General features: G+C 31.9%; 1 protein-coding gene across 15 annotated transcripts in view; it reads left to right on the top strand.

The window, feature by feature from the left end:
- The window catches only part of LOC124413690 (casein kinase I), a 48952-nt gene extending 35370 nt beyond the window's left edge, over positions 1 to 13582 (top strand). For 2 of the 15 annotated variants that reach the window (XM_046894436.1, XM_046894439.1), the window contains exons 6-10: positions 43 to 362; positions 4101 to 4181; positions 6121 to 6246; positions 7764 to 7870; positions 9795 to 13582. In XM_046894436.1, coding sequence (XP_046750392.1) covers positions 43 to 362; positions 4101 to 4181; positions 6121 to 6246; positions 7764 to 7870; positions 9795 to 9846 — 686 coding nt within the window. In that variant the 3' untranslated portion in view covers positions 9847 to 13582. Of the gene's footprint in view, positions 1 to 42; positions 363 to 1611; positions 1687 to 4100; positions 4182 to 4705; positions 4778 to 6120; positions 6247 to 7763; positions 7871 to 8675; positions 8909 to 9776 lie in introns of those variants that run through there. The other 13 variants (XM_046894427.1, XM_046894426.1, XM_046894437.1 and 10 more) reach the window with 12 other exon arrangements.
- The last annotated feature ends 3319 nt before the right edge of the window (positions 13583 to 16901 follow it).

Here is a 16901-nt window from a genome sequence, read left to right as displayed (position 1 = left end):
TTTTACTCTTAGTCGTTAACATAATTTATTTGTTGTTATCAGAACAGAGCAGGAGAGATGACCTGGAAGCTCTGGGCCATATGTTTATGTATTTTCTACGAGGTAGTTTGCCGTGGCAGGGACTTAAAGCGGATACGTTAAAAGAGCGTTACCAAAAAATAGGGGACACGAAACGTGCCACGCCAATAGAAACTTTGTGCGACGGTCATCCTGAGGAGATGGCTACGTACTTGCGCTACGTGAGAAGATTAGACTTTTTTGAAACACCAGACTACGAACACCTGAGGAAATTATTCCAGGATCTATTTGACAGAAAAGGATTTGTTAACGATGGTGAATTCGACTGGACGGGGAAGACCATGGTGGGTGCTAAATAATTTTAGATCTTCACTTTTATTGTTGTGATTATTCAAAAAATAACCTACTACTACGGATGAGTGATGATACGTACGTAACTCAAGGTTGAATAATAACATTGAGAATTGCATGAGACGATTTACAAAGTTTTTTCACTAACTTATTATAGTTCTTGAGATTCAAATAGACGGCAAGTTATATTTCAGAATAGTAGATAATTGTGGATATTGTTCATTCTGATTTGAATAACGAGTACTTTATTTCTCATTCTTGCTTCTTTTTTTTTTGACTAATACAACGCTTATATCTCATAGATTAACTAGATATAAAGTGTTGTTACAAATGTTTAGTTTGGGATACAGTTTGGTCCAAAATTTACGGAGTATGCATGGTCACTTTATTAGGAGGTTGCCTGAGCATGCTTAGCGTCAAATGAAACTTTCATTTTTTAAGGCCTGTCTTTTGTTTTAGCCGATTTTAACAATGATCAATAAGAAAAAATTAAAAGTGGACATGAATTTACATTCTATTAGCCGATACAAAGTTGATAGAAAATTATTAGCATCAAGCAAATTTTGTTTTCAATATTTGGCCTTGGTGTTTTCTAATAATCTATTGAGCATGTAGACTAAGAATCATGATGTCTAAAAGTATTTAATGAGAAAGAAAATGTGTTAGATTCATATTGTTACTCTTTTCATCACTGATTACAGCACGAATGGGTGTTAATCAAATATTGGTAAATTCAGTTTTATATTTTTATTTTATTGGAAAAATGCATGTACGCATTTATTCAAGTTTAGGAGCTTAAACATTTTGGAAGGTGAATATTGAAACATTATCTTGCAGACACAAAAACATTGCTTAGCTTATATGAAAATTTTGGGAATTTTTTTTGGATATAATCACCATAAATTTTTCATTCATATTCATAACTAAACGAAAGACGTTCACGTGTCAGGTATTGTTTAGTTGATTCTCAGAAAAAGAAAGAATATCAAACTTGATCGAATCCTTTGTATTGTACAACTGTACAAGATCTGAGCAAATGCCTGATGCGAAATGGTAGCGAGTACTACGTTGTTGAATGTAGCAAAGCTAGTTTTCCACTAAGTACTCGAATGCAGGTAAGTAAATCCTCTTCCCAATTACTGGTTGAGCAAAGACAAATTTAATGATTGAATTGGTAACAATCAATCCTAGCTGACAAAATCTGATTTCTAAACTTTGCATGCTGCTCAATATATTATCTAGCCACCCAACTTTACGCAACTCAGAGCGATACGGAACGCTGCTCCTTCTCATATTGGAAAAACCAAATCTGATAAGGTTGGTAAAAATGTAGAGAGAGCTCTTATTCGCACTAAGTGGTTTTCAATCATTGCCGCTGCGGTTGATCTCTATGTTCGTTATAATACACAATCTCATTGCTGCTAATTTTTTCTCACAATCAGAGTTCCCTCACGGTTCTATATACACGTAATATATGTGAATACATGGTACATTTCAGGCCATTTCAACCTGGTTGAGATCATCACTGAAAATTTTTTTTCTTTATAAACAACACGATTCGTAAAGATTTAAAAAACTATTTGAATGCCATTAATTGTTTGAATATCGAAGTAACAGTCATCATCGATTGTAAATAAATTTATGCAGCACATTCTCTGTAAAGAGAGAAAAATTTTTACCTTAGAACTCAATGTAAATTTAATCTTTGTTCTTTTTTAAATACGTTTTTTCATATTCATCAGACATTTTTGCTTTAGTCTTTAAATTTTTCTGCTTACACAAATAACTTACGGTGTAAATTTCATCAAAATCAATTATGATTCATTGTCATTGCAAAATTTAAGCACTTACCAACAAAGCCAACAGTTCTTATCTATATAACATTTGGAAAATCGTGTTTTCTTAAGCTTCGCTACAATGTACTAACAATAATGTAAAATTGAAAACGATGAAGGTATTCGCTAAGCCTGAATGGTCAGGAGTGCCTCATGTAATCCAATATATGAATAATCCAAGTCGCTTCGGAAAGAGAGACGTAATTGAAAAAATTTTTGCACTATATTTTAAATCACTTTATTGTTTCCAATTTCCCTGTGCTACTTTATTTCATTTTAATTTGAAGCAGAACATTTTCCCTGAGCTCTAATTCGTTTATCTTCAAGACGTCGACAGATAAAGAAAAAGTACATTTTTATAATCTTACAATAATTTTTTTGATCGGTTTAAAACTTGGTACTGAATAGCAAATAATTTTTTGCCCAAGAAAAGAGATTATCTTCTACAACAAAATCCTAAACGGAACAAAATTGCGATTACTATCTTCATTTTTTGTACCGAAATATGGTGGACCCCAATCTTTTCTAATCAGAGTCACCAGTGCTGTTATTTTGTTAGATTATTTAATTCAAAACCGAAAGAAGAGACAGTTTTCTTCTTTCTTTTTAATAGTGACATCAAGCGAATAACTGTAATTTATTACTATATTGACAAATTGTCGATGACAATTTTTTCAGAACAATCAAACTTTGCAGAATTTGAGTATAAGACAATTATTGTTGATGTGTCGAATCATAGAGTTTATCAATTCCACCATCCAATACTTTACAATCCGTACAATGATCCAGTCAGACGTTTTCCCCTCTCTCCAAAGATATGTTGTAACGACGTTTAATATATTATTATCATAATTATTTTCAGTCTGAAATTGTTGAAATTATAATTATGGTGCGTGTTTTACTTGATATAAAAAAAATCTACGTAGTTGCAGTGTTGCTTGAGTTTGCCGAGTGAAATTGGGTTGCACGTATGTTATTCCAAATCTTATATGTATACGCACATATATACATATATAGATACACCTAAAATGCCTGATTCGATAATAATAAATTTCCAATTTTATTCCACCTTGTTGCTGTACTCACTTTTACTATTATTGCGTAGCAATTCCAAAACTTATTATTCGTAGTCACTGGCGAAATATAATATTCACCTCATTTAGTGGCCTCATACTTTTTTAAAACAATCTCCGCTTGTTTTAAATGTTTGTTTCTATTATAAAACTAACACGACCAAGTTTAAGGATTTGTGAAACATCCAAGAATTGATGAATTTTTTTTACAAAATTTCATTTTAATCCTACACGACATTCTTACTGATGCAGATGGAATTCGTTGACAGGATTCCGTTTCAAAAGAACTTGATGTGGAAATTATGATTCGTACCAGTATAAAATCAATCATTCAGAATTTGCTCTGATATTCTTGTTCATCTTACTACGTCGGACTTGTCATTTTTTTTCTTACGTGTTCCTGAAACTTAATCGAGATAACAAAAGCTCGAATGACAGGTAGAGAAAAAGCAGTGTGATGATAAATTTTATCTGCTTATGTTGAAAGTATTGCACATGTTTGGAAAAGTGCCAAAATTACCTTATACATATAATTTGCTAAAATTGGATATGATACTGTGATCTTACATCTGAAAGTTTATAACCCGAAGCTATACAAATGTAAAATAATGAATTGGTGTGATTGAAATAAGAAGAATTACCATGAATGTAGTCCTGAAATCTATCCAACATTCTGCTCCTGTCCTGATTGACCAAGTACGTTTACCTTTGCTAGGAAAATGTTGGTACTAATTTATATCTATACATATTTATTGTAGAATGTTTTATTATTATTATTGAATAATGTTTATGTACTATTTTCACGAGTCTGTTTAATTTGCAGTCCACGCCGGTCGGATCATTGCAGACTGGACACGAAATTGTTGTGTCGCCAAACCGAGACCGGCATCCCACCACAAATAAGGTAAACAAGTATTTTTATAATATGAAAATTCTCAATTTTCTTTCAAGCCTGGTTATGCATAGCTTATAATGTCTTTATGTTCGTCGAGTAATTGCATGGACATTCACCTTAATGATATGTTTTTTGACATTAGTATGAAACTAATATAAAACATTCTGATCTTCATAAAGGCTGCGTATGTTTCTTTTATAATATGAATGTTGATGCGGTGACTTGAGCTGTGCGTCACAGGCATAATAAAGCTTCATATTTATACGATCGTTCCAAATATAGGCAGATTTTTTACTTTATCAATAGATGAAACAATAAACCGTGTGTTGGCTTTAGAAATAAGTTTTTTTAAATTTTGACATATCAATCGTCTTAATTGAAAAGCATTTCGTTTGTGTTCTACGAAAGCACCTTTAGCTACAAAAGGTATAATACTGCGTACGACAAACTTGTGAAACAGGTGAAGTAGGATAATAAACAAATTATTTAGTAAATTCAATTTCTGTTCATTGCACAACGTGGATCTTGTACAGGAATGCGATGATTTTGAGGAAGACGTGATTCTTATGATGGACGAGGTGCACGTCGAAATGCAGGGCAATTATGTAAGCCACAAGTGGTACAATAACGGATTTGTTGTGTATATTGAAAATTAGAACCTCAAAAGCTTAGTTTCCTCATTCACGCAAAGTTAGAAAATTCGTCAAAGTACTGTAATTTCAGTTTTGTTAGAGATATTTTGCTTTGCTTATATTCATTATTTTTAATAATTGTCAGTAGATTAACTAAAATCCAAGCTGAAATTTCAGTGGGGAGCAGAAGTAAAATCAGTTTATAAACTTCAAAATGTATGTTGAGAGTAAATTGACGCAGACAGCAATGCTTTAATTGGTATTATTGATGAGTATTTAAGTATCAGGTTTGTTTTACTTGAAAGCAGAGTCGGCTATATTTCTGATCAATAAAATAATCTCTCGTTTAATGAAATTGAGATACAGCTACTTAAAATTCTGAAACGTTGATGTATTAGACAGTCGAACTCGTTAGAATTATTGAGGGTAAATTTTGTACCTATCGTAAATTCTGGTTGTGAGCACTTTTTATAGTCGCAAATTATCGTATTTCGTTGTACACTGTATTTGATGTGTAGATAGAATGATTAAAAATAAACCATTGTTGTGGCTTTGTATATTAGGAAATTTGATATATGGGGATTTATCGTTAGTTTCGTTATAACTATATTTGGTCTGCATGTAGGATGGTACATTAGTAATATATTATTGAAAGATTACTTACTGTCGGCACATTACTAAAATATTATATATATTACTTTGTAGAATTGATTATACATAAACTGACTATCATCTAGTTATTTCATGAATTATTCACCAATTTGATAATTGTATTCAGTTTACCCGGTCAGAAATCACATCGAGACACATCGACAAAACATGAATCTTAAAATTTCGGTTATCTTTTTTTTTTTATTGAAATATTTTTCTTAGGCAAAAGCATTCATGCTGACTCACCAAAGCGTTAAATAGCCTAGTGAGTACCTGCTCTCAAAAAAAATCTTCCGAGCGAAAGAAAAGCCGATGCTGAAAAAAATTCTCATTGAATTGAGTAAACCTGTAAATTACTCAATTACTCTACCGTACCTCTGACGAACATTTTACAATCCGAGTTAGATGGATGGAGAAATTTAATAAACTACTAAATTACATCGAGTATCGATTGTTTAATAACCCTGCACAATGCTCTCACCTAGAATGAAAATAGTATTGAAAATTTGCGAAAACTGTTCGGTAGCTTGCCTACCTCAACAGTGATACGGCATACGGTCAAGAGTAATGATACTACAAAATATATAGCCTTTCGCGATCAATAACCACATCAGAATTGATTTTACTAACACTTTGCATTCGTTTGTCGTGCTTGTTTCGTACAGGGTGTGACGGGTGTAGGGGTGGGTGGAGGGGGCGGTAAAGGGGTGGGAGCTGTGTGGCCTGATACAGTGAAGCAGTCGGGAGCCGGTGGTACTTTAACGCCTGCTGACAGACACGGCTCCGTCCAGGTGAGTTGGTCAGCTTTTCTCGTCGAAACACAAACATTCAAACCCTTCCGGACATCCCAATATTAGTTGGTTTCAATCCCATCCACTTCATGATCAGCGTCATCGATCCTTTCTAGGGTGAAATAACTTCATATTCCTGTTGAAAAATGTTCAACAATATTGTTGGTGACTATAGTTATCAAGATATATAATGCATTTTACATATTAATCAGGGCAGAGTTTTAGAGGGCAATATTTGTTTCTGCTAATTATTCTTCATTTTAGCTTCATTTGGTTTTGAAAACACTATTCCTCGCCCATCGGTACTCGTGCCAATTAAATCTTTACATTGTTCTATGTTTTAGTCTACAAAAAAAAAAAAAACTTCTGTGAATTGAAACTTTAATTTTTCCTTCAAATTGTCCTGCTACTTCTATGTTACTATTGTTCAATTTTTTTTTTTCATTTCCAAACCACAGCTGCATTAAATCTGTTCTGTAAATATGTCAACGGTATTTAGCAAAATTTTTAATTCGTATTTCCTAACGTTTTCGCAAGAGAAATCAACGAATTCTGGTCAGTTTTTACTCTAATATATTTGGAACCTTGGTTTCAGCCTGCTGTAGCATGTTATATATATATATCATTCAAGTTCTTTTTGGTTTTCATCGTTTTGTTATATACTAAATACTAATCAGCCGTTTGTCGTTTAGTACGCCATCACTTTGTTATGTGTCTCATGTATAGATATGATACTACACTATACGTATATTTAAGAGTATACCTTTGTGAATCCATTTTTTTTTATTGTGCAAATGTAGCGTAAAACAAGTTCAAAACATTGAACCTTGATACTTCTGCTAGATAAATTTGAGCTAGTTAGAATACACAATCTGTAAGTTCTCAGCCTTTGAATCATCGCACTATGTAACTTGCAAAATTTTTCTATATATTGAAAATTTATAACTAACTGCCTAAAAGATTAACGTTGATTCTACATTCAATTTGCTCTCTAGTACCATTCATTAGCAATACCTCTTTGTAACGCTCTCAAGATTCAAGATATAAAGGTGTGATAAAAAATGTTGCGAAATATTTTTTAGAAAGTATCGACTTTAAATTAGAAGCATTTGAAATAGATTCTAAATTTAATAATCTCACTCACATTTGTTTATAATTAGTAAAGTTCTTCAAATGTCAAGGACGAGTGGTTACAGAACTTTTAACTTTTTCGTTACGGTTTGGATGGTGCCGAAGCTAGCAACCGATAATTGAAACCAAGAGTTTTCACAGAGAAAAGTAAACTATATCTCGATACATAATGTCGCTATTGATTGCTGTTCAGTATATTGTCTTAGGACATAATTTTCTGTCTCCCTATTGTCAGTCATTAGCTGTGAGCTTCAGCACCATTCTGTTTGAAATCATAGTATATCATGAACGATTTTGATTTTAGTAGTCAAAGGGTGAGAGCGAAAAATGATATCAATTAAATAATATTGACGATTCGTTAATGGACTGTGTTTTCAATTTACCAGGTTGTATCTTCAACAAACGGAGAACTAGCAAATGATGACCCAACTGCTGGGCATTCAAATACCCCAATTACAGCACCTCAGGAAGTCGAAATGGTGGATGAGACCAAGTTAGTATGATTTTTACTAAAAATCCTTGAAACTTACATCAGTCACAGGTTTGCACGTGTATCATAAACATATGAAGTACTCAATAAGTGTTCGCTTTTGGTGTCTCTTTTTGAACAGGTTCTTGGACAAAATCAATATTTACTTAGGAAAACTAAGATAATCAATAAGATATGCACTTTGCAGACTTGTGATTAGATGTTTATACTGAAATTGCATGAGCTTTGATAGCAAATTCAAAGATAAGACAAGCATGATTTCAGTAATGCAAAAAATACTGCACGTTACAAAACATGAAAATTTTGCTTTATACCAATTAAGGAGCTTGTATAGTTAAAACTCAATACTAGTTTGATAATTTCATTGCGGGACGGTAGTATGTCAAGTTTTTATCAAATTATTACATTTTTAATCTACGGTGTTTCCCTTAAAAAAAAAAAAAAGAAATGAGATAAAATTACGAACAAGAGTTTCATTTTTACTCGAGTATTTCACATTTCTAGGGAACATACAGTAGTTGACGAATGTAATAATGTGATAAAAACTCTATGCGCGATCATCTTGTAATGTATTATCAAAGAAAGTATTGATTTTCAACTGTCCAACTTACTCAATTTATTGTCAAAAAAACTTTGTTCAAAGTAATTTTCGTGTGAAATTTCATACTTTTATTTTCTTAACGGCGAAAGCGTTTTCGTACAATATTTGGTATCGGAATAAAAACACATCAACCACATATTACCTCTCTATAGTGTGAATGTTATGGTTTTTCGGGTGGTTCATGGTTTTTATATGTTACTTTTCCAGGACGAATCCCTGTTGGAAATTGAAACGAACACTTTGTCTCCAGTGTGGATTCCCACTTCCCTTCAAAGTTCCTCACCTGTTTCCACCAAACAAAAAAGCGAAAATGACCCAAAAACCCAGTTCCCTCTGTAATGATGGATGAGTGGTGATGACTATCTCTAATAGTATTGATGAAATATCATATATTTGTTAATTTCTATCATGTATATGTAACTTACTTCAAATAATTTCTAAGCAAATCTTTTATTTTTTTTTAGTTTTACGTGTCAACAATGTTGATCAGTTTTCAATCATTTCATGTACTTGACATTTCTCAGTCTAATTGACTGTGAGGAAAAAAATGTATACTTTCATTTTTATTGCAAAACTGATTTCCCATAGTAAATTGACAATGTTATTGATATGTCTTGATTTATTTATTTTTATATTTAAATTACATCACCTTTAAAATTTTATCAATATCTATTTTGATGGGTGTTCATTTCTACCTGTACCTTAACTATCAGTAGCAAGACACTAATTATGTATTTATTGATTCCTTGCTATCCCTTTTCGAGGAAGTATCCAATCCAAGACAATAACAAAGTAGCTTGATCTAAAAATTTCATAACTTGAGAAGTTAAAAGATTAGAAGTATTTATAAACTTCATTCCTCTCCTCTATCTTGATTGACAATTATTGTCGTCAGAAATTAAAAATTTTACGGTTCTGCAGCATAACACTTGATCCTTGTACGTTTTAATTGTATAATGTTTCATATCTTTCTAAAATTATTACTATTTAATGTCATGAAATTTTTTTAATAACGCTATTTGTGCAAAGTCTTGGAAATGGATATCTCCATGTAATATTCATTCTTGAGTCAAACTCATCTTAAACTTGTCAAAGCATGTACAATTAATCGCTTCGCCATAGTTTTGTTGTTTTCCATTAGTTCTCTTTAGTAAAATTAACAATAACTTTCTCATCATACACAACAGATTGTATAAAAAAAAGTTTTCATAGGTTTTTGGAACCGTTGCACTTACACTCTTAGGTGATTGTGTTGCATGTCGGTGTCGACGAAATTAAACAGAGAGCTGCGATTCTAAGTCCTATTAGTGTTTGCTTCATTTCCAGATGCTGTTGCTTCTTCAAACGAAAGAAGAAGAAGAGTGCTCGACAGAAATGACTGTCTATGGCTGTTGGGCTTGGGGGGACTGTTCAGTGCGCAGGGGTTAGTGTTGGGGGTAACGGAACAGGTGGGGGTCAGCGCGAAATTGTTACACTACTACGACCAGATTGGCGCTGCTCCGCATCTCGAGACTCCATACTTCACACAACTACAACCACTACGCCCACACCTACGCCACCTCCTTTGTAAAACTAAGCGATTATTACCATTATTATTATTATTATTATTATTATTATTATTATTATTATTATCATTATCATTAGAATTATTAATATTACCGTGACTGATGTAGTCAAGACATCATTCGTCATTATTTTTCAGAGTCGATATATCATAATAAATCTGGAATATTGGATCGGGAGACGTTATACTAATACGTTTTGAAATTTTTCCTAAATTATCGTTCAATTTCGAATCAACAGCTGGCATGGTAGCGAGTAGTGTTTGAATATAGGGTAAAAATAAAACTATTCACGCTACCTGCGTCTGTGACTTTTTGTTTTACTACTGTTATCATTATAATCATACAATCATTATACGTGTGTGTATGTGTGTGTATGTATATGTGTGTGTACATACATACGTACATACATACATACATACATATATTACAAATTATACTAGTAATACGTCCTGTTTTTGTCATGCTTTAGTAATTCATTACGATAAAATACAGTGACCTGATTGTTATTTTTTACTACACACCTTTCTCATTTTTTTATATATCACGTTCAACTACTGCAGGTATTGGACAGAATATTTAAACATATGTAAGGCAACAGCTACTTCTAACGCTGAAGCTTGAAATGCGCAAAAAAGCTTCTTGCTATGTCAACGTAGGTTGTCTATCGATCTATTTGTAGCATGTACATATGAATTCTGTTTTAGATGCTTAAATAACTCTTTCTCTCGCTGCTATGTTATCACAAAACAACTGGCTGTCCAGTTTTTGCCGTAGGTTTTATGTTAGTATATCGATTCCCGAACAATTTGTAAGGTTGTTGAAACTGGATTTGAAGCACTTCATGCTAAGCCGGCCTTAGTTTTTAATATCAAACATTTGCATCGGCAATATATGAATTCAAATAATTGAAATTTCATTATCATAGTGAAAAGAACTCAAGTAATTAACTATTAAGAGTCCAATAGAATTAAAAGTGCTGGGTTAATCCAATACAAAATAATCAACATGGAATTATTGTAGTCAAGCCTACAGATCCCTGACTGGATCATATTTAAAAATAAATCGTGACGTAGTCCACTTTTCACATCGGATAGAAAATTTATATTATCTGACACACAAGCGGGCGTATTTCGATTGAGTGATAAGTAAAGTTGATCACCATCGAATTACGAGCTTGACTGCTTCAGCTATGCCAAAGAATAAGCTAAATGAAGCGAAACGAAATGAAGTGAGTTGAAATTTTTAGGTTTTTTTCTATTTTTCAAAGCTAAATGAAATCTGTGTTTAGAGTGTTTTGATACTTGGGATGAAGAATTGATTTACACAACTGATGGTTAATGGTGCGCTTTCGAAATTGATCTTTTTATAATAGAAATATCCAGCACTTTTCCTCTATACTCTTAGGAACAAAAAAAAAAAAAAAAAATTAAGAAAAGTTTCCAAAATTTGTCACCTTTGATCGAAACGTAGAATACGAATATCAAGAAAGTATTTTTGGTCTGAATAATAATCATCAAATTATATTAGGAAACAATGAGCTTCACTGTACATTTAATTGTCTCAAGGTCCAACTAATCTATTCAGCTGACAAACGTGTCATTACAAAAAACATCATTGAAGGACTGACCACCATGAAATCTGGTTTTAACGTGCTCAGATACTTAACTCTATTGACATTTGAAATGTGGCTGATGAACAATTGCAAAAAATACGTAGCTTCGGTCTTATAGCTAGCAATGTATGCATGTAGGGACTTCTCCGTTGCTTTTACAGATCAAGTTTGGCAGCGTCTAGCTAATACTGATCATTTGAAGAGTTTTAAAACTGCCAATAACTTTTGATATGACTTGCCTTACACCGAGTTTTTTTCGTTTCTGTCTTTGTCATTACAAATGATTTCAGTTTATGTAGTAGAACCGTTTCAGAACGGTGTTCTACAACTATTTGACGTGATGAAATTGTCCACGTGAAGTAAATCCGTTACTTTTACTAAATTCGGAGTATATTCTAGTCTTCGTTTGTTGATTTTTCATTTCTTTGAATTTTTATACTTAAAAAACTGGGGTATTGAATTCAAAAACCAGCAAGATCTCCATTAAGTTCGATACGCATTGAAAAGTAATTAATATCGAAATGGGTTACATCCGTGCACTGTTACCATGTAATTTTCTAATAAGTAGATGTATCAAATCGCACTGGCAGAAGAAACTGACTTACGTGTACATGTAACTTGAAAATGATTCAGGTAATGATTCAGGTTTCAGTTACACACCTTCAAGACATCAATTTTAATTTTCGAGCGGTGTGAAAAGTAAAATCACTCTTTGGAAAAGCAAAACCTGAAATTATTGGTATTGATATTTGTACGGCACCATTCAGTTATTATCAATCAATTCATATGGTTGAAAGAACATGTAGATTTTTAGCGATAGGAGTAAATTACCCGAGTGACCAAATTTTACATGTATAAATAACTTGTCTACATATACATATACATACATGTATACAGATATATGTACCTTAGAACAAAAGATTAATATTAAAGTGCTTTGTCGATGCCCAACATTGATTTGTCCGAGAAAAAAACAAAAGAAACAAAAAAAGTAATAATATCATTGCTAATGTATATCTGTGCTCAATTTTTGTCACTAAAATAACTCATCATAAGTTGAGCCACAACAGCAAATTACTCATTCCATTATACCAATAAGATGACTAATATATTTGCTATCAGTGAGTTAAGTGCCTGATCACATTAATTCACGACAAAATAGGTAATAATTCATATCCAGCACTTTAACTAATACAATATTTCCAGTGTAGAAATATAATACGGGAAAACGTTTTCTTACAAAAAAACAAAAAAATGACAAGCAAAAAAGTAGAAAAAAAAGAGTAAATAATCGAATCACTCACTTAGTAATCATCTATCGGTGTTATTCACCAAAAATAACCACTTACTTACCCTTGTCTGGATTATCAATAAAGAACTCGCAATACCCTGCCCTTCTTTTAGCCTGTCTTGACAAGCGGCCGGAGCTCCATTAGAGTGGATCTGAAGAAGTTATTTCCCGGTGATCAAGTCAGGAATCAGAAATCTGTTACTTACACCAATATTTCACAAATTTCGCAATCATGAGAGAAACAAATAGGAAAATGAAAGAAACATATTCTAGTTCAGTTTTGTATGTATTGATAGCGTGTATTAGAAAATATCATGACTGGTAATTCAGTACAATTATCATTCACGTTAAACTGTCTATTTAAATTCCTCCCAGATAACAGCGACACACATTTTCCGTAAAAAATTGACATCTTACAAGTCTGCATAGCAAATGTGGCAGTTTTGATGACAACAGCTATCTCTATTACTACCAAATTGTAGTTTAACGTCTTAACATTAGATAAAGAAGGCAATGTTATCTCAGTGTATCCAAACAATGTTCTCACTCAACAAAATACGTTTCTGATTCTGACGAAGATGCAGTGAATATTATTTCATAGTCCGAATAATTGATATGAGAGACAGTCTTTTCTACCTTACCTTAAACAAAACAAAACAAAAAAAAAAAAAACAAACAAAAAAAATTACTAAATAAATGAAGCCTTAAATAAGTTTCGTATAAAAAATGTGCCGATAAGTGATGTGACTGACCCACTCTTATATTGGCAGTAGTGTAACGGAGAATGATCACTGCAGGATCTTGTTTTTATGTCTAAGAAACCACAGATTAAAATGAACAGTAAGAAATTTAAACTGTTCTTTTTATTAAACTTGATTCTGTAGGTAAATGGTCCAGTAATTTTAATTATGCTAGCTTTCCGTGTAGATAGCGACATATTTTGGTGTTTAACGCAAACTTATAATACTATGCCAAGTCACTGCAGGTCGGGAATGGTTGTGATTTCAATGTAGAATTTCTTTCCGTATTATCTTGATTATTGTTAAAATTTCATTGGAATAATTGTTTTATAGTTTAGCAACTTATCGAAAATAATAATAATAATGAAAACAGAGACATGAAAATCATCTATCATTTGTAAACTTTATAGGAAAAAAAAATTACAAGCATTTATTATAAATACTCTTTCTTTTGAGAAACTTTCACTTGATCAGCAGTATTAAACGAATTCAGTTCTACATATAAATTTGAATAAAGGGGTAAAATAACGTTCAGTCATTATTACTTAAATTAAATAATAATTGCTGAGATGCGCTGACAAAACGACTCGCACTGAAATCGCTTTGCTTGTGATTCGTTTCTACGAAAGTATACCCATTTGCAAAAAAGTGTCAGAATAAGGTCCAGGTCAATATAAAGTTCTATTTAATAGCTTTTGTTTGTATTGGAAATGGTTGTTTGTTGCGTCTCATGCAATAGAGATCCAACATCTAGATCGATTGAATTAAAGTTTGCATTCGAATGTAACAATGATAAACTGTATTTTGAAAATTGAATTGAAACATACTTGGATGAAACTGAAATTTCCTATGACCCGGGAAATGATACTGTTCTACTAGTTATGAATATGTCATTATATAATGTAATCATTTATGATATATTCTATTACTTGATTTTGCCTACGTGAATTACACTAATTAATTGAATTTATTAGTCTTCATATGCCCGCGTATATCTCAGTGCATGAGACAGAGCAAGCAGAATCACTATTGAGAAAATGGCAGCTCGGGTCAAATCATCACGTGCAGAAAATAGTAATCATTAAAGTTAAAAAAAAGGTGACTTTACTGTTAAAACCACTTCCCGAATCATCGTGGAAAACATAAAAGTGCTAGCAATATCTGGAGGCATTCGATTTTTACTGATAAGATTGTCGATTTTGTTGGGTAGTAATTTTATGGGGCGTCAAACCCGTTGATTAATTCTACTGGAATTTTATTACACCTTTCTAAGGCTTTCACCAAAATAAATTTACTGGTAAAAATCAAAAGCCTCTAGATCGTTCTGTTAGTGTAACGTTTGTTACGATAATAACAAAACCAGAGAATAAACGAAAAACAAGTTGTGAGAATGTGTACATTTTTTGACGAAAGTTGACACTGTAATAATTGTAATAAAATGTGCCGGTAACGAAGAGCGCACGTGTGTTAATTGTAAATATTTAAAGTGGTGGAAACTTGAGAAAAATTGAAAGCAAAGTGTATTAGCTTCAAGTTATAGTTATTGATTATTAACGAGCTGTTAGTTATTATTATTATTTTTATTATTAAATATTGTCGCAATGAACAATTGAACATTACATGATGCTACATAACTCATGAAAAGTGTACACTCTTTACAAAGCTAGATAAGGTATTCAGTGAAGAATAACAAATATGAAGTTATTTATATGAATAGGGATTTGGTTCGATGCAAAGTATCAATATTTGCGTCTTGAGATGTTTTTCCAGAGCATACTAATGTCATGTTTGAATTTAATGCAACCATCAATTCAATTTTGTAAATTTTTGCGAATTTACCTTCTTGCAGTCTGTTTTTGCTATTTGTGAGTATTCTTCATTTATTACAACTTTCTGTTATCGTATTAAGAGCGACGTAGGTATTAAAAAGTCGTAAATATTTATACATATAACTTACCATTTCCAATTATCAATACTACCTAATAAATGGCCAGATTATTTGGCAATCAGAATAGTTTTTTATACAGTTAAGAGCCGAATTATTCACAACAAATCAATGATTCATCTGCGAAGCAAAAAGAGAAACAAGATAGAGATAATGATGATAGCAGAGAAGGTAACCAAACTTCCAAGTTGGATTGGTTGTTATATTAAATATAATCCCTGTACGATTATTGTGATTCAATGCCCTTGAAGTATGGAGCATGATTTAACTATGAAAAGAATGGTCGTAATTTGCATATTCATTCATCTTGAAACTATTATATAATTATTGAAATTTATGTATATAATAATTAAATTGTTTTAGTAATATTACCATGAATTATTATGATTACAACTAAGAGTATAATAAGGAATGAGTGATGATTACCAAAATAAATCTAGAACAAATTGTCATGAAAATTTTTACAACACCTTTATAATCTATATTAAGTATAATTTTCATCCAAATTTTTTTAACCGGATACTCGACAAAGTATAATTCACCGATAAAATTACACTGCGCGTTAGCAAACCGAAATAATTCATACAATATCGTCCTTAGTAAACGAGGGTATTATATTATAATTGCTCGTGGCACATTTATATGCCATTTTTACCCTGGTATTCAACAATCTTTCTTCATACTCTTAGATTTATATTATATACACATAAGCTGTGATTGCTTTTAATTTTTAATTCGTATTAATTATTTAACGACTTATTTTTTAATTACTCGAGCGGACGTTTTGATTAGGAAACAAAACTCAGCTTTATAAAAGCTTTTATGTACATACACACACACGAACCATCTGCCAGATATTCAGTATCATTGTTTTACATCCTTATCTTTCGTTTATAAATCGATCTCAGTTTTTCCCAAATTACTTTTCAAGACACGTTTTTTCATCAAAACATACGGTACAGCAGATTTAAAAAAAATTATGTTGTATTGGTTTTTTTTTTTTTTTTCCAATTATCATTAGATACTTTTTGTTGATTGGTGCATATCATGCACTTTACTGAATTATTCTTACAATTAGTGTACAACGGTAAGAAAAAGAAGAAAAAAACAATCGAAAATTTTTAATCGAGTAAAAAAATTCGTAATATTCCTTTCCGTATCATATAAGTTATAGAGGTTTTCGGAAATAGGAAATGTGTAAAAGTCTTGAATAGACAAAGAATAATAAGCTAGTTATATTTTGAACTTCACTGAGTATTGACGAGCTAAATACACAATTT

The sequence above is a fragment of the Diprion similis genome, chromosome 12, assembly GCF_021155765.1.
Source record: "Diprion similis isolate iyDipSimi1 chromosome 12, iyDipSimi1.1, whole genome shotgun sequence".
In the NCBI taxonomy this organism is placed as follows: Eukaryota; Metazoa; Arthropoda; class Insecta; order Hymenoptera; family Diprionidae; genus Diprion; species Diprion similis.
The sequence above is the reverse complement of the archived record's forward strand: the minus strand, read 5'-3'. Positions and strand labels throughout refer to the sequence as shown.